This window comes from Saccostrea echinata, unplaced genomic scaffold, assembly GCF_033153115.1.
Source record: "Saccostrea echinata isolate AGI-Se365-2 ecotype Australia unplaced genomic scaffold, CSIRO_AGI_Sech_v1 ptg000024l, whole genome shotgun sequence".
NCBI lineage: Eukaryota > Metazoa > Mollusca > Bivalvia > Ostreida > Ostreidae > Saccostrea > Saccostrea echinata.
This window is the reverse complement of record NW_026889773.1, coordinates 1,635,342-1,658,335: the sequence shown is the minus strand read 5'-3', so window position 1 is coordinate 1,658,335 and position 22,994 is coordinate 1,635,342. Positions and strand designations below refer to the sequence as shown.

General features: G+C 33.9%; 1 protein-coding gene across 2 annotated transcripts; it reads right to left on the bottom strand.

Annotated features, from left to right (window-relative positions):
* Positions 1–13,750: 13,750 nt before the first annotated feature.
* Positions 13,751–22,994, bottom strand: LOC133191699 (uncharacterized). Of its 2 annotated transcripts, XM_061327435.1 has the most exons (8): positions 22,904–22,987; positions 22,320–22,372; positions 18,950–19,073; positions 16,902–18,061; positions 16,065–16,301; positions 15,805–15,887; positions 15,178–15,512; positions 13,751–14,836 (listed from the first exon to the last, which is right to left on the bottom strand). In XM_061327435.1, the coding sequence occupies exons 4-8, from the start codon at positions 18,037–18,039 to the stop codon at positions 13,930–13,932; spliced, it is 2,700 nt and encodes an 899-aa protein (XP_061183419.1). In that variant the 5' UTR covers positions 18,040–18,061; positions 18,950–19,073; positions 22,320–22,372; positions 22,904–22,987; the 3' UTR covers positions 13,751–13,929. The 2 variants fall into 2 exon arrangements, with proteins under 2 accessions (XP_061183419.1, XP_061183418.1); XM_061327434.1 differs by lacking the exon at positions 22,320–22,372 and having other exon boundaries at positions 22,904–22,994.

The following is a 22,994-nucleotide window of genomic DNA, read 5'->3' as shown; positions in this document are numbered from 1 at the left end:
ATGGAGACGCCACTACTTGCCGGTGGAGAGCTCCAAATTTTGTCCTTTAGTCGGCACTTACAGCCATTGAGCAGTGAGGGATCTTTTTCGTGCCAGCACCTACTGCGACACGGGACCTCGGTTTATACGGTCTCATCCGAAGGACCGTCTCCACGTCCCACAGTGGGATTCGAACGACGTAAGGATCAACTCCTTACTTCGCGACTCTAGAGCAGACGCTCTGACCACTGCGCCACGCGGGCGACACTATAATACTAAGTAAATAAACATCGGACTCTAAGACATTGTCACGGGGACTGAAATCTTAAGGCTAGGGTACTAGTGGTCAGTTACCACTTCTGTGAAAAAATGGTGATGGTATCATCTCTAGTTTCCGAGATACACCCTCAAGTTTTATGGCTTCTATTATAATACTAAGTGAATACACAGGGCTCGGAACCATTTCAATCTATATGTACATTAACATGTACATTGTAAACTCTAGCCTCATAACTTCCTTGATATTACGCCTTTTTAATTTTTTTCTGATGAATATGTTTAAGCATTTTTTTTTTTTGCAGACCTATTAACTTTTATCCTTAATTCTAAAAGTGTCACTAAACACCCGCAGGAAATAGTACAAAACGAAAATTCGTTTTTGCAAAGGTACTAATCAGCGAAGTCAATGAATGAACTCCTATGTCCCCATCTCCATTGACATTTAAATGCAATCTGATGTACATTTCTTAGTTATCATTGAGAAAAGAGATTATCAATTTGTTTGATATTTTGATTTGATTTTTAAAATTTGTCATCCACTTTGGAAATTTTATGTTCTTGTAAAGTCAATTCAGAATTCTTTAACAAAATTCTTAAATAATCTGTCAACTCAAAATAAACTAAAAACACGTACATGTGCACAATAAGTATTTTGGTTGATTGGGTTGTTCTAAGGTAAGGTTCACAATGTTTAGACGAATTCAGCAATTTCGAAAATAAGGAGGGGGGTCCATAGGAAGAATTTATGAACAGTATAGATGATATTTAATATATAGAAAATATCAATATATATAATTCAAAACGAAATACTCTTGTAATTTAAAATTCTTCCTCCATAAATATGAAGGGGAAAAAAAAATCTATATTTGATAAAGGAAGTTCAAAACCTTCAGACCTCCCTTTCCGAATTATGAAGAGTTCTGCACTGTGATTTAAAAAAGTGTAAACGAGCCAAATTATCTTCTGTCTTAACGTTTACCTATGCTAAACGATATAAAATTACTTGGGACAATTTATGCTTCCTTGTGAACTGCTTTGTAAAAAATAGCTTCGTATCTTAAAAGACGTATTACATGCACATTTACATATGCACATGCATACATGTACATGTAAGATATAAAGGACCGTGTCTCCATATCAATGCTAAAAATATTTGTTATTCTTTCTTGTACAAGAAATATAAGACGGTATGAATGGTAAAAGATATCTCTCTATTGATATAATTGTTAAACTGAACTATGCAAACGGAAAATCGCCAATACTAATGAATATAGGATTTTAAAAGAAATACTCAGATGAGAAGCATCTTTCTAGAAAACAGATTGTTTAAATTGTGACGAGCATTATGGGACTTCACAACCAACGCTAGTCTGTTTATGATTGAGATACACTGCAGCCATTTGGAATTTATAATAAAATGACGTAAAAACGAAAAATGCGTCTGGGGTAAAAAAAAAAATCTGTTTCAAGAGTAATGGTCCAGCTTTATTTAAGCTGAAATATTAAATTGTATGGTTATGTTCCTTACATTCTGGTTAAATTTTCCTTTCATAAAATCTTCATAACTTTTTTTGGAAACTGCCTTTCATAAAATCTTCTTAACTTTTTTTTTGGAAACTGCCTTTTATAAAATCTTCATAACTTTTTTGGGTAACTGCAAAGTCGGGACATGTAAGCTGAAACACCCTGTACCTCCGCAATCACACTGTTTTAGTTCAAAGTAGAAAAAATGCTTTGATTTCAACTATAAATCAATATTATAATTAATAATCAAAAAAAGTATAATATATTATAGGTTGCAACTTTTTTAAAAGATGTCAGACATAAATAAACATGAGCATATGTCAACATAAAAATATGGCACGTTTCGGTATACAACTTTATCAAAATCGCTTAAAAACTGGTTCAAATTACTGAAATAATCGTTATTTTAAATTTAATTGTTATTTTAAAAAATATAAATTCTGAAAAATTGTATCAGGGAAACCATTTTCCAACATAAGTAAAACTAAGAACATGATGCATGAATTAAAAAAAAACATAAGTAAAAGTTATTTTCGTTGCCAACATTTTTGTTTTTTACCATATTAAATATAAATAATAACATTAAACTCATGAATGAATTTTATATCCTTTCTTCCTGTGCTTTGAGTTGGTAATACACACACACACACACACAAAGAGAGAGAGAGAGAGAGAGATTCCAAAATATTTTTAGTATCAATTCTAAAAAGCACGATAGAAAAGTTAGTGTAACTATGCGGTTACTTGTTCGGTTGGAGCGGGGGGTCATTTATAACGATTTTACTTCATGTTGTAATTAGTTCTTGTATTGCTATCTGTTTTCGTCCGTCGCCCGTCTTACATTTGAACACTTTCTCTTTCTTCTCTAAAACCATGAACCAATATCAACCAATTTTGGCACAAAACATCTCCGAGTGAATTGGAACAAACATTGTAAATTTCATGGTCCCTGATCCCACCGGGCCTTAGGAGTGATTACATAGAGAAAATGCATAAATCCTTTAAAAAAATCTTCTCTTCCCTGTATATAAAGCAGATTAAACTAAGTGCATGGTTATGATGATCAAGGATGCCTTTTTCAAAATTGTGAAATTTGTGACCTCAGGGTGATGCGTTCTGCGGGAGAGGAGCTCAATTGATTATATAGTGAAAGTGCATTCTTTTTGTGAAAATCTTCTTTGCTTCTATGCATTAAGGAAACAAATCAAGTAGTAGTATAAAGTTATGGTGAGCAAGGGCGCCTTTTCCAAAATTGTGAATTTCATGGCCCCTGGGTAAGGGGTCCTGGTGTTACGGTGGGCATATTGATTATATAATGAAAAGGCTTAAATTCTTTGAAAATCTTCTTCTCTATCCCTGGGTATTTAGCAGACAAACCAATTGCATGGACATGATGAGTAAGCTTGTCGCTTCCAAAATTGTGGAATTTTTAGTCCCAGTGAGGGGTTCTGTGGGAAGGGAGATTCTTTTGATTATATAGTAAAAGTACATTATTTCTATGAAAATCTTCTCCTCTGCTACTGGGAATTAAACAAAGTAAACACTATAGTAAGTGCATAATTATGATGAGCAAGGGTGCCTCTTCAAAAACTGAATTTGATGGCCCCTGAGTTAGGGGGTTCTGGTGTTAGGGTTGATGAGCAAGGAAGCTTCTTCTAAAATAGTGAAATGTGTGACCCCAGGATCAGGGGTTTAGGTGTGTGTGTGTGAGGGGGGTGGGGGGGTCGCTGGAATTATAGTGAAAATGAAATATAGTGTAGATGCATTTTTTTAAAATCTTCTCTGTTCCTTGGAATTTAGTAGACAAACTAATTGCATGGTTATGATGATAAAGGATGCCTCTTCAAAAAAGTTTCAAATTTATAACCACTGGGTCAGGAGTTCTAGTGTTCGGATGTGGCTCTTTTGAATGTATAGTAAAAATACAATAGGTTTTGAAAATCTCCCTCTCTGCCTATGGGTACTTAGTAAACATACTAAATGCACGGCTATGATGAGCAAAGGTGCTTCTCCCGAAATTGTGAATTTTCTGGCCATGGGGTCAAAGGCTCTGGTGTAAGGATGGGGCTATGTTAAATCTGTAGTGAAAATGCCTTATTTCTTTGAAAATGTTCGTCTCTGCACCTGGATATCTCGGAGGGAAACAGAGTATATAAAGTTGTAATAAGCAAGATTATTTATACCAGGTTTTTAAAATTCTGCACCTTTGGTCAATTTATTATTTTGTATTATATTGACAGAAATTATTCCCCTTTGCTATTCACCTATGATAATTAATCTCTGTAAATGTATTTGTAGGGCCAACTGGATAACAGAATTATACAATTTTTTTGATAACAAAATGTACTTTCACAATTTTTAATGGTCAGGTAGAGATCTAAATAATAGATGAATAAAAATGGGACGAAATACTTTGTCTCTCTTCATTAAATGTTCTTCAAAGATTAAGAGAGACCAGTGTGGTAGTGAATGAGAAAGGTTTACTAATAGTGCTCAAGAACTATCCTTTTGTTAAGTCCGCATGGGAATAGTAACCAATTGGGGCAAGTACAGGCAAGAAAATAGATTAACTTTTAAGATTTGTTACTGAGCACTAAATGAATTATGTTGCTGATTCCTGTTCACTCTGTTCATATTTCTATTGCTTTTGGGTAGCATAGCTTCATTTTTCAGCGCATTTAAATTTTGATTTATTTTATATTCAGTCTCATGATCCTTTATAGCGTTACATTATACTCAGGTGACCTTTAATTGCCGTTCTGTTCCAGAAATCTTTCCGGAAGTGGTCGGTTAAATTTGACGACCAGATCCCCACTAAAAAAATTAAGTCCCCTAGGTTAGGAGGTCTTCAGTATTTCTGAGCCTGGTGTTTAAAAATTCTGATCATAGCGAAAGGATCGAAGATTCGAGTGGCGGATCTTAAAATTCAAAATACGACGACATCACCATGTTTTTTTTAATTAAGAGTTTTTGACAATAATATCCAATGTGTCTCGAATATACTTCATAGATAATCTCAGCGAGATCCGTAGAGATTAAAAATTTTGGTCTGGTGTCTAGTAGAGACACCAGACCAAAATTTTTAGTCTCTACGGATCTCGCTGAGATTAACTTCATAGTATCCGACACTTTAAAATTTTATCCCTGTTGTACAACTCTTCGATGTTTTCAATCCGGAAGTTTATTGGCTTCATGTAATTCCTAACACATAAAACAGGAGGCCCTAGGCCGCATCGCAAGCCTGAGAAACTTTAGCCCTGTTGTCCATAGAGATTTTTTTAAAAAAGATTTTTTTCTTTCTTATTTCCATGAAAATTTATTATGACCCCATCTTAACTAGAAGAGGTAACTGAATCTATACAACATAGTCATGCATTAATATCAATATGACTACAATGGCCTTGAAGTTCTGGAGAAGAAAATTCCTTCCTTATGTGCATGTAATGTAAAATTTGATCTTAATTTCAGCAAACTCTAATACAGGGTCCAAAAAAGGGAATTTGCACAACTTTGGAATGTCTTCAGGCTAACGGTTATATATTGTGTTTCATCTGTGCTGGTCCAATTGTTCCTGAGAAGATTTCATTATTCATTATTCCAATATACATGTATCTGTATTTCAATGTAAAATCATCCACAATCATGGACACACTCTAACCCCGGGGGTCATGATTTGAATAATATATGTCATTAAGCTTGCATATACGATGTGTTTCATCTGTTCTCGTCGTAGAGGAGTAGATTTTTAAAGATTTGTTCAGATTTTGTTAGAATGTTAATTTTAATAAATATATAAATATCTGATTCATTCCTATGTTAAATTTTGATTCCCTATCGTTGCCCACCTAACCCTTGCTGGCATTGATAGGGCTAATTTAGATGCTACACCATGTCAAGAAGCTTACAATAAGTTTACAGACAAACGGACCAAAATAGGTTACTTGAGCATTCGGTTTTGGTTTGCCAAAAACAAAACACAGATCTAAAAAAAACTAACGAGGTTACCATCACCATTTGTTCACAGAAGTTGTTACCGACCACTACCATCCTACTCTTAAAATTTGAGATCTGGGGCAAAGGACTTCAATATCTCTAGGCCCAATAATTATTCAGTATTACATAGTAGACAAAAAAATAAGGGTCGATCTCGGAAACGGGGAATGATACCATCACCATTTTTTCACAGAAGTGGTAACATACTACTAGTTCCCTACCCCTCAAAATTTCAGACCCTGGGACACGGACTTCAATGTCCCCGAGCTCGATATTTATTCACTATATATTATATAGTGGGCATAAAAACTTGAGGGGTCGATCTCGGAAACTAGAGATGGCACAATCGTCATTTTTTCACAGAAGTGGTAACTCGCCACTAGTACCCTACCCTCAAAATTTCAGACCCCGGGACAGAGGTCTTCAGTGACTCCGAGCCCGATGGGTTTTTTTTAATTAGTATTATATGGTAGGCATAAAAACTAAAAAAAAAAAAAAAAGACACATCATCATTTTTCACAGAAGTGGTAACTGACCACTAACTAGTACCCTTCCCTCAAAATTTCAGACCCCGTAACTGATATTAAAATTTTGAATTGCGTTCTGTGTTCTAGAAAACAGTTCACCTTTTAATTGCGTCTTGCGAACTGCGTTCCAAAATCTAATTGCCAGATTGGAACCATATATTTTTAGATTTCATACTAAATTTGAGATGCTTGAGTCGAAAACACTCATATTTTCATTAAAAAAATCAGTTGATTTTCATATAAACTTTAAGCAAAATACATGTATTTTAGACATGATTTTAGCATGGATAGAAGAGAGAAACGCCTATTCTGAGAAAGGAATAGGGGTAAATTTGGCTGTAGGGTGAGATTTCCCCTGTGGGGGAAGACCTACTCTAGAGTACAAATTCCGTTGGAAAGCTGGCTATGGGCAGAAACCCTCCTCTCGACACTGATATTTGACACCTAAAAAATCCAAATTGAATACATTTTTTAATCATGCCCGAACTTTCTAAAGTAAACCAGGTTTATTGCTGTTGTCCTGGTCTGTCTGTCGTCTGTCACAATCTTCTTTCTCAATCTGCTCTTATATTATAGTAAGAGCAAAAGATATTTGGGAAAATATTTGTTAGTGTCGTGTAGAAAAAGCCAATTTTCTTCGGGGGTGGGGGAGGCAACTGGGGGTTAAAAACGATGTGTATATCTACAATGAGCTGGTTCCCAGAAATTTTACATTTTACAAAGTAGCTAAACCATCTTTTGAAATATGAATAATGGTGTCCTGTGAATGCGTGATAAGGTTTTGGAATTTTATCCTGGAGGCTAAGTGGGTGTCGAAAACTCTGGTTTTCCAGAACTCTTACATTTCAAGCGCCAGCCGCCAATCCATCTTTTGGCATTTGATTGGTGGTGTCCCGTAGATATTCAATCAAGTTTTAAATTTTTCATTTTCATCCTGGCGGTCAACTGGGGTCGAAAAACGACCTGGTTCCCAGAACCCGTCTGTAAATCATGTTTAGGAATATGATTGGTATACAAGTACAAACAGTAAAGTCATTTCACAATTCTTAATCAAAATTCTTAATCTGGCAACTCAAAATAAATACATGACTGGACATATGCACAATAAGTAATACTGGTTGTTTGGGTTGTTCCAAGGTAAGGTTCACAATGTTTAGACGAATCCAGCAATTTCGAAAAAAAAGGAGGGGAGCTCCCTAGGAAGGATTTATGAACAGTATAGATGATATTTAATACATAGAAAATATCAATATATATTATTGAAAACGAAATGTTCTTTTAATTTTAAAATTCTTCCTCCATAAATATGATTGGGAAAAAAAATCTATATTTGATAAAGGAAATTAAAAACGTCCCTTTCCGAATTATGAAGAATTCTATGGTACCATCATGCTTCAAATTAGTTCAACACTATAATTAAAAAAAACGTGTAAATGAGCCAAATTACTTTCTGTCTTAAAGCTTATCTATGTTTAACGATATATATATATATATATATATATATATATATATATATATATATATATATATATATATATATATATATATATATATATATATAATTTTTTATTACCTTATGAACTGCTTTGTAAAAAATAGCTTCGTATCTTAAAAAGATGTATTACATGTACATTTACATAGGCACATGCATACGTGTACATTTAAGATATTAAGGACCGTGTTTCCATACCAATGCTAAAAATATTTATTTTCTGTCTATTACAAGAAATATAGGACGGTATGGAAGGTAAAAGATATCTCTCTGTATTAATATTGTTAAACTGTACCATGCAAACAGAAAATCGCCAATACTAATGAATATATGATTTCAAAAGAAATACTCAGATGAGAAGCATCTTTCTAGAAAACAGATTGTTTAACGAGCATTATGGGACTTCACAACCCACACTAGTCTGTTTATGATTGAGATACACTGCAGCCGTTTAGAATTCATAATAAAATGACGTAAAAATGCGTCTGAGGTTTAAAAAAAAAGTCTGTTTCAAGAATAATGGTCCAGCTTTATTTAAGCTATAATATTAAATTGTATGGTTATGTTCCTTACATTCTTGTTAAATATTCCTTTCATAAAATCTTCATAACTTTTTTTGGAAACTGCAAGGTCGGGAAATGTAACCTGAAACACTCTGTACCTCCGCAATCACTATTTTAGTTCAAAGTAGAAAAAATGCTTTGATTTCAAATAAAGTTTAATATTATAATTAATAATCAAAAAAAGTATAATATATTATAGGTTGCAACTTTTTTTAAAGATGTCAGACATAAATAAACATGAGCATATGTCAACATAAAAAAATATGGCACATTTCGGTATACAACTTTATCAAAATCGCTTAAAAACTGGTTCAAATTACTGAAATAATCGTTATTTTAAATTTAATTGTTATTTTAAAAAATATGTATAAATTCTGAATACTTGTATCAGGGAAACCATTCTCCAACATAAGTAAAACTAAGAACATGATGCATGAATTAAAAAAAAAACACATAAGTAGAAATTATTTCCGTTGCCAACATTTTTGTTTTTACCATATTAAATATAAATAATAACATTAAACTCATGAATGAATTGTATATCCTTTCTTCCTGTGCTTTGAGTTGGTAATACACACACCCACCCTCACACACACACACACATACAGATTCCAAAATATTTTTAGTATCAATTCTAAAAAGAACGATAGAAAAGTTAGTGTAACTATGCGGTTACTTGTTCGGTTGGAGCGGGGGGGGGGGGGGTCATTTATAACGAGTTTACTTCATGTTGTAATTAGTTCATGTATTGCTATCTGTTTTCGTCCTTCGCCCGTCTTACATTAACGTTTGAACACTTTCACTTTCTTCTCTAAAACCAAGGAACCAATATCAACCAATTTTGGCACAAAACATCTCCGAGTGAATTGGAACAAACATTGTAAATATCATGGTCCCTGATCCCACCGGGCCTTAGGAGTGGGGCTGATTATAATATGCTTTGAACCTTCTACCAAAATTGTGAAATTCATGGCCCAAGGGTCAGGGATTCTGGAGTTAGGATGGGTCACTAATGATTATATAGAGAAAATGCATAAATCCCTAAAAAATCTTCTCTCCCCCTGTATATAAAGCATATTAAATTAAGTGCATTGTTATGATGATCAAGGGTGCCTCTTTCAAATTGTGAAATTTGTGACCTCAGGGTGATGCGTTCTGCAGGAGAGGAGCTCAATTGATTATATAGTGAAAGTGCATTCTTTTTGTGAAAATCTTCTTTGCTTCTATGCATTAAGGAAACAAATCAAGTAGTAGTATAAAGTTATGGTGAGCAAGGGCGCCTTTTCCAAAATTGTGAATTTCATGGCCCTTGGGTAAGGGGTCCTGGTGATACGGTGGGCATATTGATTATATAATGAAAAAGCTTAAATTCTTTGAAAATCTTTTTCTTTATCCCTGGGTATTTAGCAGACAAACCAATTGCATGGACATGATGAGTAAGCTTGTCGCTTCCAAAATTGTGGAATTTTTAGCCCCAGTGAGGGGTTCTGTGGGAAGGGAGATTCTTTTGATTATATAGTAAAAGTACATTATTTCTATGAAAATCTTCTTCTCTGCTACTGGGAATTAAACAAAGTAAACACTATAGTAAGTGCATAATTATGATGAGCAAGGGTGCCTCTTCAAAAACTGAATTTGATGGCCCCTGAGTTAGGGGGTTCTGGTGTTAGGGTTGATCAGCAAGGAAGCTTCTTCTAAAATAGTGAAATGTGTGACCCCAGGATCAGGGGTTTAGGTGTGTGTGTGTGGGGTGGGGGGGGGGGGGGGGGTCGCTGGAATTATAGTGAAAATGAAATATAGTGTAGATGCAATTTTTTAAAATCTTCTCTGTTCCTTAGAATTTAGTAGACAAACTAATTGCATGGTTATGATGATAAAGGATGCCTCTTCAAAAAAGTTTCAAATTTATAACCACTGGGTCAGGAGTTCCAGTGTTCGGATGTGGCTCTTTTGAATGTATAGTAAAAATACAATAGGTTTTGAAAATCTCCCTCTCTGCCCATGGGTACTTAGTAAACATACTAAATGCATGGCTATGATGAGCAAGGGTGCTTCTTCCGAAATTGTGAATTTTCTGGCCACTGGGTCAAAGGCTCTGGTGTTAGGATGGGGCTATGTTAAATCTGTAGTGAAAATGCCTTATTTCTTTGAAAATGTTCGTCTCTGCACCTGGATATCTCGGAGGGAAACAGAGTATATAAAGTTGTAATAAGCAAGATTATTTATACCAGGTTTTTAAAATTCTGCACCTTTGGTCAATTTATTATTTTGTATTATATTGACAGAAATTATTCCCCTTTGCTATTCACCTATGATAATTAATCTCTGTAAATGTATTTGTAGGGTCAACTGGATAACAGAATTATACAATTTTTTTTTATAACAAAATGTACTTTCACAATTTTTAATGGTCAGGATCTTTACGTTAACGCGACGTTAAATTTAACAGCGAGTTTAACCGGTTGCACAAAAGTTAACTAACAGTTAAAGCCTAATTAATTTTCTGATTTAACTAACAGATTTAACTCAGGTTACCTAGGTACATTAAATATTTAATTAAGCATTAAAATCAAAATCGCGGACTTGTTATCATTTCAAAAGTTGTTTGCGTGGAAGGAAGAACTTATACAGAGATGATAGAAATATCTGACTTGAGCAACATGCAAATTTAATCCCCATTTCGATTTAGGCAAGATTGTATTATACATGTATATATTGCGGATATATGTTGCGATATTATCTGCAAAGAAAAACAAGAGCCTGGTGTTTAAAAATTCTGATCATAGCGAAAGGATCAAAGATTCGAGTGGCGGATCTTAAAATTCAAAATACGACGACATCACCATGTTTTTTTTAATTAAGAGTTTTTGACAATAATATCCAATGTGTCTCGAATATACTTCATAGATAATCTCGTAGAGACACCAGACCAAAATTTTTAGTCTCTACGGATCTCGCTGAGATTAACTTCATAGTATCCGACACTTTAAAATTTTATCCCTGTTGTACAATTCTTCGATGTTTTCAACTCGGAAGTTTATTGGCTTCATGTAATTCCTAACACATAAAACAGGAGGCCCTAGGCCGCATCGCAAGCCTGAGAAACTTTAGCCCTGTTGTCCATAGAGATTTTTTTAAAAAAGATTTTTTTCTTTCTTATTTCCATGAAAATTTATTATGACCCCATCTTAACTAGAAGAGGTAACTAAATCTATACAACATAGTCATGCATTAATATCAATGTGACTACAATGGCCTTGAAGTTCTGGAGAAGAAAATTCCTTCCCTATGTGCATGTAATGTAAAATTTGATCTTAATTTCAGCAAACTCTAATACAGGGTCCAAAAAAGGGAATTTGCACAACTTTGGAATGTCTTCAAGCTAACGGTTATATATTGTGTTTCATCTGTGCTGGTCCAATTGTTCCTGAGAAGATTTCATTATTCATTATTCCAATATACATGTATCTGTATTTCAATGTAAAATCATCCACAATCATGGACACACTCTAACCCCGGGGGTCATGATTTGAATAATATATGTCATTAAGCTTGCATATACGATGTGTTTCATCTGTTCTCGTCGTAGAGGAGTAGATTTTTAAAGATTTGTTCAGATTTTGTTAGAATATTAATTTTAATAAATATATAAATATCTGATTCATTCCTATGTAAAATTTTGATTCCCTATCGTCGCCCACCTAACCCTTGCTGGCATTGATTGGGCTAATTCAGATGCTACACCATGTCAAGAAGCTTACAATAAGATTACAGACAAACGGACCAAAATAGGTTACATGAGCATTCGGTTTTGGTTTGCCAAAACAAAACACAGATCTAAAAAAACTAACGAGGTTACCATCACCATTTGTTCACAGAAGTTGTTACCGACCACTACCATCCTACTCTTAAAATTTGAGATCTGGGGCAAAGGACTTCAATATCTCTAGGCCCAATAATTATTCAGTATTACATAGTAGACAAAAAAATAAGGGTCGATCTCGGAAACGGGGAATGATACCATCACCATTTTTTCACAGAAGTGGTAACTTACCACTAGTTCCCTACCCCTCAAAATTTCAGACCCTGGGACACGGGACTTCAATGTCCCCGAGCTCGATATTTATTCACTATATATTATATAGTGGGCATAAAAACTTGAGGGATCGATTTCGGAAACTAGAGATGGCACAATCGTCATTTTTTCACAGAAGTGGTAACTCGCCACTAGTACCCTACCCTCAAAATTTCAGACCCCGGGACAGAGGTCTTCAATGACTCCGAGCCCGATGTTTTTTTTTAAATTAGTATTATATGGTAGGCATAAAAAGTATATAAAAAAAAAGACACATCATCATTTTTCACAGAAGTGGTAACTGACCACTAACTAGTACCCTTCCCTCAAAATTTCAGACGCCGTAACAGATATTAAAAATTTTGAATTGCGTTCTGCGTTCTAGAAAAACGTTCACCTTTTAATTGCGACTTGCGAACTGCGTTCCAAAATCTAATTGCCAGATTGGAACCATATATTTTTAGATTTCATACTAAATTTGAGATGCTTGAGTCGAAAACACTCATATTTTCATTAAAAAAATCAGTTGATTTTCATATAAACTTTAAGCAAAATACATGTATTTTAGACATGATTTTAGCATGGATAGAAGAGAGAAACGCCTATTCTGAGAAAGGAATAGGGGTAAATTTGGCTGTAGGGTGAGATTTCCCCTGTGGGGGAAGACCTTCTCTAGAGTACAAATTCCGTTGGAAAGCTGGCTATGGGCAGAAACCCTCCTCTCGACACTGATATTTGACACCTAAAAAATCCAAATTGAATACATTTTTTAATCATGCCCGAACTTTCTAAAGTAAACCAGGTTTATTGCTGTTGTCCTGGTCTGTCTGTCGTCTGTCACAATCTTCTTTCTCAATCTGCTCTTATATTATAGTAAGAGCAAAAGATATTTGGGAAAATATTTGTTAGTGTCGTGTAGAAAAGCCAATTTTCTTCGGGGGTGGGGGAGGCAACTGGGGGTTAAAAACGATGTGTATATCTACAATGAGCTGGTTCCCAGAAATTTTACATTTTACAAAGTAGCTAAACCATCTTTTGAAATATGAATAATGGTGTCCTGTGAATGCGTGATAAGGTTTTGGAATTTTATCCTGGAGGCTAAGTGGGTGTCGAAAACACCGGTTTTCCAGAACTCTTACATTTCAAGCGCCAGCCAATCCATCTTTTGGCATTTGATTGGTGGTGCCCCGTAGATATTCAATTAAGTTTTAAATTTTTCATTTTCATCCTGGCGGTCAATTGGGGTCGAAAAACGACCTGGTTCCCAGAACCCGTCTGTAAATCATGTTTAGGAATATGATTGGTATACAAGTACAAACAGTTTGAATTCAGCAATAACCTTAGGCTTCTACTACAGAGAATAGTTCTCTAAATTTTATTCTAAATAGTATGAAAGCCTAAACTTTGCTACTCTATTCTCTTCAGAGGCATCATTATTTTGAAATAAAAAGTTTTACATGTATTACTTATGCAAAATCTACAAAATCATGAAACATATCAATCGTTGAAAAATGAAATGGATTCCAAAGACGGGTCGTTTTTCTTTAAAATGTCAAAAGCATTTTTAAAAACCGAGCATACAACCAGATTTAACTTGGAATCGTGTTTATTTTGCTTTTCTTCTTGCTTTTCTTCGTCGGAGTCAGATCTAGCCTCATATCTACCAGCGGTAAGCACAGCTATGACTTCAAGCTTTCTATCCCTCGTATTAAACGATTCTCGAAACACTATGGAACCAGAGTCTCCCGGTTCACCGAATTCTTCATCATTCATCCCCTTAACTGCAATAATACCGTCTACATTCCCGATGATTTCTGAGGAAACAATTCTACCCTGTGTCCATTGTGAGGATGCACCTAACTTATGAACAATGTCGTCAATGAACTTCAAACTGTCTTCCTCAGGAGATACTTCAGCCTTTGTTGGTTTTCCCTTGTGATTTAGGAGTCCCTTACTAGAGAAGGCGTTCTCTACCTCTTTATTAACTCCAACAATTGCTAAATCGCTTTGAATTGTTTGGATTTCTCCCTTTCGATTTTGAAGGCATCTTCCTACAGGTATTCGCTCATTTGATTCATGTTCTATATAAACCGTACTGTTCTCTATGCATACATGTCTGCATGATAATGCAACCACGCGCTCCTGGTTCAGTATTGCTAGACAGCCGAGAGTCCCATAATTGTCCTCCAAAAGTGACTGATACAGCTTCGTTCCCTGAGCTTGATATCTGGCAAACGGTATGACTTGCTCTTTTAAATTTTGTTTAGATATTACAACAATTTTACAAAAATCTGTTGAAGTCACTGTTTCAAATGCATTTTTTATATCAGATTCGTAACTGTCATCCACAATCACTCGAAAATCTTCGAAATGGAAGCCATATTTGACAATATGTTTTTTAAACCTATAAGAATTATAAAAATATATAACTTACTACAGTGTACAGGTTTTTTTTTACGAAATAGCAAATCTTTCTATAAAATTTAAAATAAAAATTGTGTGCCATAATTGTAACATCTTATTTTCAGAAAATAGGTTATGGGCAATACATTCAGTTTTTAAAAGCTGGAAAAAAAACTTTATAAAGTTTAAATATTGGTTTCAGGAGAAGGTTGCAAAGGTCAAAAAATCCTTTGCAAATACTTGTAGTGTAGTATGTATCTTTCAAAGTATTGAGATTTATTGACTTTAAAAAAACATCTGTTGAAGTACATGGAGATAGAGAGAGGGAGAGAGAGAGATCACCTTTCCAAGATGATATTAATTTCCCTTGGAATTTCTCTCGACTTCTGTCCAGCCTTTATCCCAGGAAACGAAGAGCATTTTTGCATACGTGTAATGATGGCGTCACTGTCTGCTAGAAAAAGTGAATTCAGTTTTCGATGAGGAAATTTCTTTTCTTCTTTAAGATAGTCTATAAGAGAAAGCTCTAACGCTGAAGTCAGATTATCCAATATTGCATCTGCCTCGTGGAATACAACCGAGAAACGGCCGTCTTCCTTAAGCCTTGAGTAATCTTCGTGTGATTCGGACTCCGATGTTACAAACACACACCATTTAGAGCTCTTGATAATTTTTTCCTAAAAAGATAAAGATTTAAAAAAATTATTTAAAATAATTTTCTCTTATATTGTTAAGTGTTTAACTTTTCACTGTTTTCGCTTTCGGCGTTTATTCAAAGAATTGTGCAAGCCAATTGCTTGATCACACCATAAAACCAAAAAAATCAACAACAACAACAAAAAAAAAAGGGGGGGGGGAGAGAGAGAGTTTATTCCTTAAATAACATTGGATATGTAGTTGGCTTCAAGCTTGTTGTTTAGGTAGGACAATATCAGTGTTATTGAGAAAGAACCTTTATTTTTTTAATACCTCTGCTAAACTTCGGCTTCTGTTTTCTGCTCCTTGGAAACCAATAAAATAAATCAGTATTGCATGGCCCAGTCCCTGGGACGCTGTAACAGAAATCGATTTAAATATAGTCATAAAGCAAGCTACTAAAATTTAACTTTTATTTTGCATAATTTCATTTTAAATGATTGTGACAATAATATATTCGGGCTTCCAGTTCGTTGTCAAATTAGAAAATAATAAGACAAAAGACTATTAAAGAATTATTTTATCAGTCTTACATGGGAATTCATTTTCATCAGCAGTCAGTGGCTTTAGAAGTTTTAAGTTGTCTGTTGTAACCCTTCCAGCGACCAGAATTGTAGCACGCAGAGCCTCAGATAGATCTGGTGTCATAACTTCACTGTCCACTGATTCTTCATGGTCAATTAGTTTTTGGACCAGTTCAAAATGATATTCGAACCTTGGAAAATTATCTGGTTTAAACTTCACACGGTAAACAGGATGTCCAGAAAACACTGCAGAAATAAAAAAAATATCTTATTCTGATATTTCATATATAAATAGGACATCACACCTTGTTCCACTTAGAAACTCTATTTTAAAATGCACATTATAAAAATTTCTGGATGGTCTGTAGCCTGTTTGTCAACGTGTAACTCTCTTAAAGCTGAGAAGTTGAATCATTTTTGTTTGTCAATGCTTCCTTAATTTCGTAATTATCTTCAGTTAATTTGTTAATGTTATAAAGTTTATATAGGCATACATATTTAAATTCTTTCCATGTGTGAGACCTAACATGTTTTATAACAGTATTGTTAGGCCATTGTTTTTATACTGTTTGAGTACGGATTACTCCGTGTTCCTAAAAATACATAGGGCTCACGGCGGGTGTGACCGGTCGACGGGGATGCTTACCCCTCTTAAGCACCTTAACCCACCTTTAGAGTTTCCAAGGGTCCGTGTTTCATGCCTTGTTTACGAATTTGTATTGTTTTAAAGACTTTTGAGATCGATCACTGTTCGTTATTTTCACCTTTTTTACCTTACAGTACTTGTAGATAATATGCTTCTCCTATATTTCGATGACTATTTATTGTATAACGTAGTCTACTTACCTTCCATTGTTTGTAAGCCTTCTTCCTTCCCTCTTTTTGAGCGACGATATTGCCTCAAAATGTTTAAAATTGAAGGATAAGTATTGTCGTTCTCAGCAACGTCTAACGCAAAATCTACTGACGAGTCCTCACCTACTGCTAATTGTAATTCTCTGAAAATGTCTTTGGTCAAGCTTAGGTAGTCAATTTCTTCTACAGTATCTACCTCCTTCAATTTTTTTCTCAGACGCTCAGTACCATCTCTAACTTTTTTCCCCAACTGCAAAAATCCAACTTTGTTTTGCAGTGATGATGCCCTTTCTAGGAAATTAAACAGATCTGTGTGGTAATTTTTCAACTTTTCTAATTGTTTCATGATATCACTACTACTTTTTTCAAATCTCTGTTTTTTGCCCCGGAATCCTGTTCTCACTGCATCAAAATTTTTTTCCAATGTATTCAGACACTGTTCTTTTAAGGCCTCTATTTCCCTGTCTGTATCCATTAGCTGACATTCTTGTGTTTCCTTTAATTTTTGACAGGATTTTATTTTAGAGAAATCGATCTTATGCAAATCATCCTTCAGTGACTGTAGTACAGTTTTGAATTCATGATCTATTGGAAAAATCATGTTTCCACAATCCATGTGAGAAATTTCAAGACATTCTGGGCAGACTGCTACCCCGCAAAGCCTACAAAAAGATTCAGGTTTCTGTTTGTGCTTTTCACAAAACAAAGGAGCTCTAAATGCCATAGATAGATTGTTTGACCAATTATTCAGTGGTATAGGGCTTAATTCGTGACTGCTGAAGATTTTCATGCGATCGTGACAACTTAAACATTTTCTACATATCAGTCCGCACTCCTTGCACATTTTCACTGCTATCTGATCATTGCCTTCTTTACACTGTTCACAGTTCACTTCTCCAAATTGTTCAAATTTCAATATCTCAATGATGCCTTCATTCAAAATGAAATCATCCAGTGCTTTTGGCATATCCGCTCTACAGTTTGGACACCTTTGGTTAATTTCTTCATTTTCAAGAATTTTTAACAAGCATTGGCTACATATACTTTTTGCACAACAAAGCAGAAAATGGGGCTTCCGTTCGAAGAGCTCAAAGTCCAGACCACAAACTAAACATGACTGTTCTTCCATTTTATCGAAGAAGTGTGTATTTCTGAAATTGAAGAAAATGTTTTGACCAATTCTAGAATAGAACTATGATTTGAATCAACATTTATCAAAAAAGTTTGTTAGTCTGAATTGAATATTGGTTAATTTAAGGAAGTCCAATCCCCAGGTTCTGTAAATCAGCTTTAAAGTAATTGAAAATGCTCATAAAAATGTCTGATTTCACATAGTAACGTGAATTTACCCATGGAATTTCTTCAAAGTCATCATTTTAGTTTTAAATCATATTATGTAGGGGAAATTATCAAATCTCAAATATATTTTCAGGAAATGCGAATGAAACACCAGTTATGCAATTTCTGAACTAAATTGATTTAGGATAGAAAAATATAGGTATTCAGGCATTTGGAGAAAATTGCATCTTTTTTTTTCTTTTTTTGCTTGTACAGTATTTTAGTTCTTTTTATTCCAATTGTCAGATAATACATAGTGTAAAAAAGCTTGTGCTATCATTGCTAGACATCACATATCACATCTAATTTCATATCATGCTAATAAGCAGTGGTACCTAATGCTAGACTAAAGGAAATTCGATTTCTCTAAAAAATAAATTCATTTATTTTTTCTTTTATGGGGTACAAATGTCAACTTTTTGCAAGACCGTTTCTAAGACTTCAAAGCACTTTGAATCATATTAATTAAGAAGCATAAAATGAAAATTGTTGCACGAAAAGATCTCACTTTCAAGCTTCATTTTGAGGCTTTTTAAATAAAATAATAAATTTAAGAGTTATCCTTCCTGGCTGAGGATCGGATATCCTTAACATATCTTACTAATTTCATCATTACACCAAGATCAAACATAACAAGTATTTTAAAAAGATTATTACTTTGTTACATATGGAGGAGTCATCACTACATGCAAAAGCCATACCTGTTTTTAGTTGAGGACGTTTTACTACAGCTTTTCTCTGTTGGTCGTGTTATTCGGATTACAGTGTTGTTCGTTGACTGCCAGCAAGTTCTTCATCTTAAGCATAAATGCCTTCAGGTATTTTCTGCAAAGATCAGTCATGGAGATATGTAATTCCTTACATTAGTCATATCAAAGATTTTGTGCGAAGCATTATATAATCATCTATTAGAATCATTAAGTGTAACTGAAAATTACAAACAAAATTTTGTGCATCTTAATTAATGAGCAAGGACACAATGAACTTGATCTTTCTGCACTTAAATTTAAGTTTAATTTCACTCACTTTAAAATCAAACATATTTAACCAGATGTGATTATTAAAATAAACTTATTTTATGCAAAATAATTCAAATACTAGTACTATTTCATTAATTTAATATTAACCTCTTGAATATTTTATAATGCGCGTAAATATTGTGTGACCCTTTTGCACTAATAAAAACATCATATTTTGGGTATTAAAAATCTTAACAGACAATAAAATATTTTCATAGATCAAGCTATTCTTGAATTTATATTTGAGTCTCCCTGCATTTGCAGATTAATAATCCAATGCAAAGGATGTGACTTATTTACAAAATGTCTCGCATAACATTAGCAATTAAACTTTTTTTCAAATACATGTAATACACTAGGGACAGTAGAAAAAATAGAGCCTTAAGTTTCAAAGGACAACAGAAATAAGAAAATAAACATGTTGCTAAAAACTGATTCACAATAAAGACACATACGACAAGTAAATGTTCTTTTCTCCCACATAGAAGAGTTACGTACATTGCAATTTTTTCGATTATTGAAATCAACACAGGAAATTTTTAATTGTATAAAATGTAAAAATAGAATTTTGAAAATGTCCCCAGAAAGAGTATCAAATCTAAAGTGTTTCTAGATTTTGAACAGTAAAGTTTATTTCCCAACTTTTCACCAATTGATGTAGCTTGGTCATGAAGTTTTTTGACTGAATAGATATTACTTCGTTAGTCATAGAAACAATTAGAAATAGTCATTAATTTTGGATGAGAAAAACTGTGTTATTTATCCGTTGTGATCCACTTTCAGTCAGGGTACACACACACCCTAACACACACCCACACACACTCCCTAGCTCACAAATGCAAGCACATTCCATATACATGCTCTAAAAAGGGAATTTTATCAAATATAATTATATTACACATGAAAACGACATTCCGCAATTTGAAAGGTAAAGTTTAGTCCAACTCACTTTTTTATGTATGGAGAAGGGGATTAATATACGTTTTTCATTATTGGCTGTATGAAAATAGCAATAAGAAAAGGGTGAAGATAACGAACAGTAATCAATGAAATATGGAGATAACGAACACCAGCCAAGCTCAAAAGTCCATTAAAACAATACAAATCAGCAGAGCAAACACGGACCTCTAAAAACATCAGATGTGGTATCAGGTGCCAAGGTGGAGTAAGCATCCCCTGTCAAACGATCACACCTGCCGTGTGCTCCTTGTCATGATCTGGCAAAGTTCTAACGGAAAAATATGTCGACAATTCAGTGTGTAAACAATGGCCTTACAATTAGTATAAACATGTCTGTCAGCATTTGACTTAATGATAGATTGTATTTGATGACAAGGTCATTGTATCGACTATAGAACTTGCCAAATATTGACTTTAAACGTGACTGTTGATATCCTTGTTTCCTCCGCTTGTTTGCCAATAGCTTGCCTCGTTTTAGAAATTGTTCATACATAGAGCATGCAATTGCATATCGAATCAACTGGGAGAATAAACTCAATATGCAGGCTATAAGGGTATATTGCTCAATAAATTAGGGAAGTTGACAATAGAAAAATTTAAGTCATCACTTTTATCATAAACTTTTGTTCTTGGGTTACCATTACTGTCTTTTCTAGTAAAATATCTAAATATGAAACAGACGTGTAAGACTTTGTGGTATCTTTTATTTCAGGTTCACTTGGATATATCAAGTCAAGTCGACATATGAATGGAAGTAACTGTTGTTAATTGTTAATGCGTCGTCGATATATCTAAATGTTGAAGGCCACGGCAAGTGTTTAATTATTCTCTTGTATTAGTTTTTGAATAAATTCTGATTCACATGAATACAAAAAAGTTACAAAAAGGAACCCATGAGAATTCCGACAGATTGTTGGAAGACTTTAATTTCAAAAACTACAAGACATTGTTATGAAAAACCCAAGAATCTATTCAATATCAACTTTGGAGTACTTGTGTGAACAATCAGAATGTTTTAAACAAAAAATTTTGCAAATGACCAATGACAAGGTAAGTAAATTTATAAGTTCCATTTTTATTGAAAAAAAACTATCTGTCTATGATGTCAAAAACCTTTATATCATGGGGAATGTTTGGCAAGTGTTGAAAAATCATACGTTTTGATTTAGGGAAAATTTTGAAATTTCAAATTTATAAAACTTCCTTGGAATTTTTAGAATCCACATCTGAATAACATTATTTTGCGAATATATTGGTGTACAGTACTCATGAAATTTTTCCTTTACGGCTGTTAATATTTTAATTAGGAGCAAAGAAAGAGGCTTGATAGAAAATTTCCTGGAACCAGCTTTGTATCTTTGTAAGGATATTTATGTAGTTTAGGAATCAATTATAAGTATGGTAATTCAAATTCAATTTGTTTTCGGGGATATTAAAAATTTTCAAAACTGAAATATGATTTTGAAGAATTTCCTCCCCAGAAAGGTTGTTATAGGTATAAGATGAATTGCCATTTCCAGAATTAAATCCTAGCTCCTTTAAAAAACGATTAAAATAATAAGGCTTTATACAAACAAAGAAACAAACAGTCTTAAAAATCTGGTGAACAATTCGAATCATTAAAAGGACAAGAACACAAACTACTGGAAATTCCAGAGGTGGAATCAGGTGCCTAAGAGGAGTAAACATCCCCTGTTGACCAGTCACACCCACTGTGATATGCATTGATTAGGTTGACGGACAAGCCAGTAGACAAATTTAATATAAAAACAATGACCTAATTAATGGTATGAAACATTTCAGGCAAAATACGAAATGACCATTGTCAGAGGTTGTATTTAGAAAGTCATTATAATAACGACTATAGAATTTGCGTAAAGCTGATTATAATCGGAGTTGATGAAATCATTATAACATTAATTTATTTGTCAGTAGTTTGCCTTGGTTTAAAAATTGATCGTATTCAGAGCATTCTCTTGCGTATCGAATCAGTTGGTTATGATGATGTTAAAATAATTTCATCCAGTTTAGTTACTAGTAGGTCCCAATTGTCTATAGTCAGTAAAGCATGCAAATATGAAACGGATTTGACCTTCTCTGTAGTGTCTTTTATTTTGAGTTCACTGGGATATTTCGAGTCGACATCTGTATGAAGTAATCTGAAATTTCTCTTTAGCAGCAGTTAATATTTTTGAAGCTTGGTTGAACATTTACTAGACTTAACTGCAATACATCTTTGTAAGAATTTATATGAAGTTTTGTAACACAGTGTTGGCACGGTAAATTAAATTCACTTCCATTGACTGGAATGCTTAACATGTTTAAACACTTCACCTTTCGGAAGGGAACTCTGGGTAAATGTTTGATTACCGGATGGTGAATTAAACCAAGTTATAAATTATGAGCCTTACAAACAAAGACTACATTGTTTAATCAATCAAATCACTTTTGACCAAGGTCAGCAATATAATATTGTGTAAATGTATTGAATTTCTCAAAAACTATATGAAATTAAACTCTAAGATACATTTCTAATCTTAACAATGAATATCCTTATATGAGTTGCAAGACAGTGTCGACAAGTTCACCGAGTAAAACAAGATAAATAGTAACACAATCAAAACAGATGTTTCATTTCACCTGAATTCATTTCTTTTTTCAGCATTTGATATTTACCTATCATTACTTTCCTGATATCCATAAATAGTCATCCATAAACAATATGATTTTAAGGGTAAATGATGAGGACACACCAGGATTCATTTAA

Coding starts and splice junctions, on each gene's coding strand:
- LOC133191699 (XM_061327434.1), bottom strand. CDS start 18,039: ATGGAAGAACAGTCATGTTTAGTTTGTGGTCTGGACTTTGAGCTCTTC. Junction 16,302..16,901: donor AGGCTTACAAACAATGGAAG/GTAAGTAGACTA, acceptor TTATTTCTGCAG/TGTTTTCTGGACATCCTGTT. Junction 15,888..16,064: donor TGATGAAAATGAATTCCCAT/GTAAGACTGATA, acceptor TTTCTGTTACAG/CGTCCCAGGGACTGGGCCAT.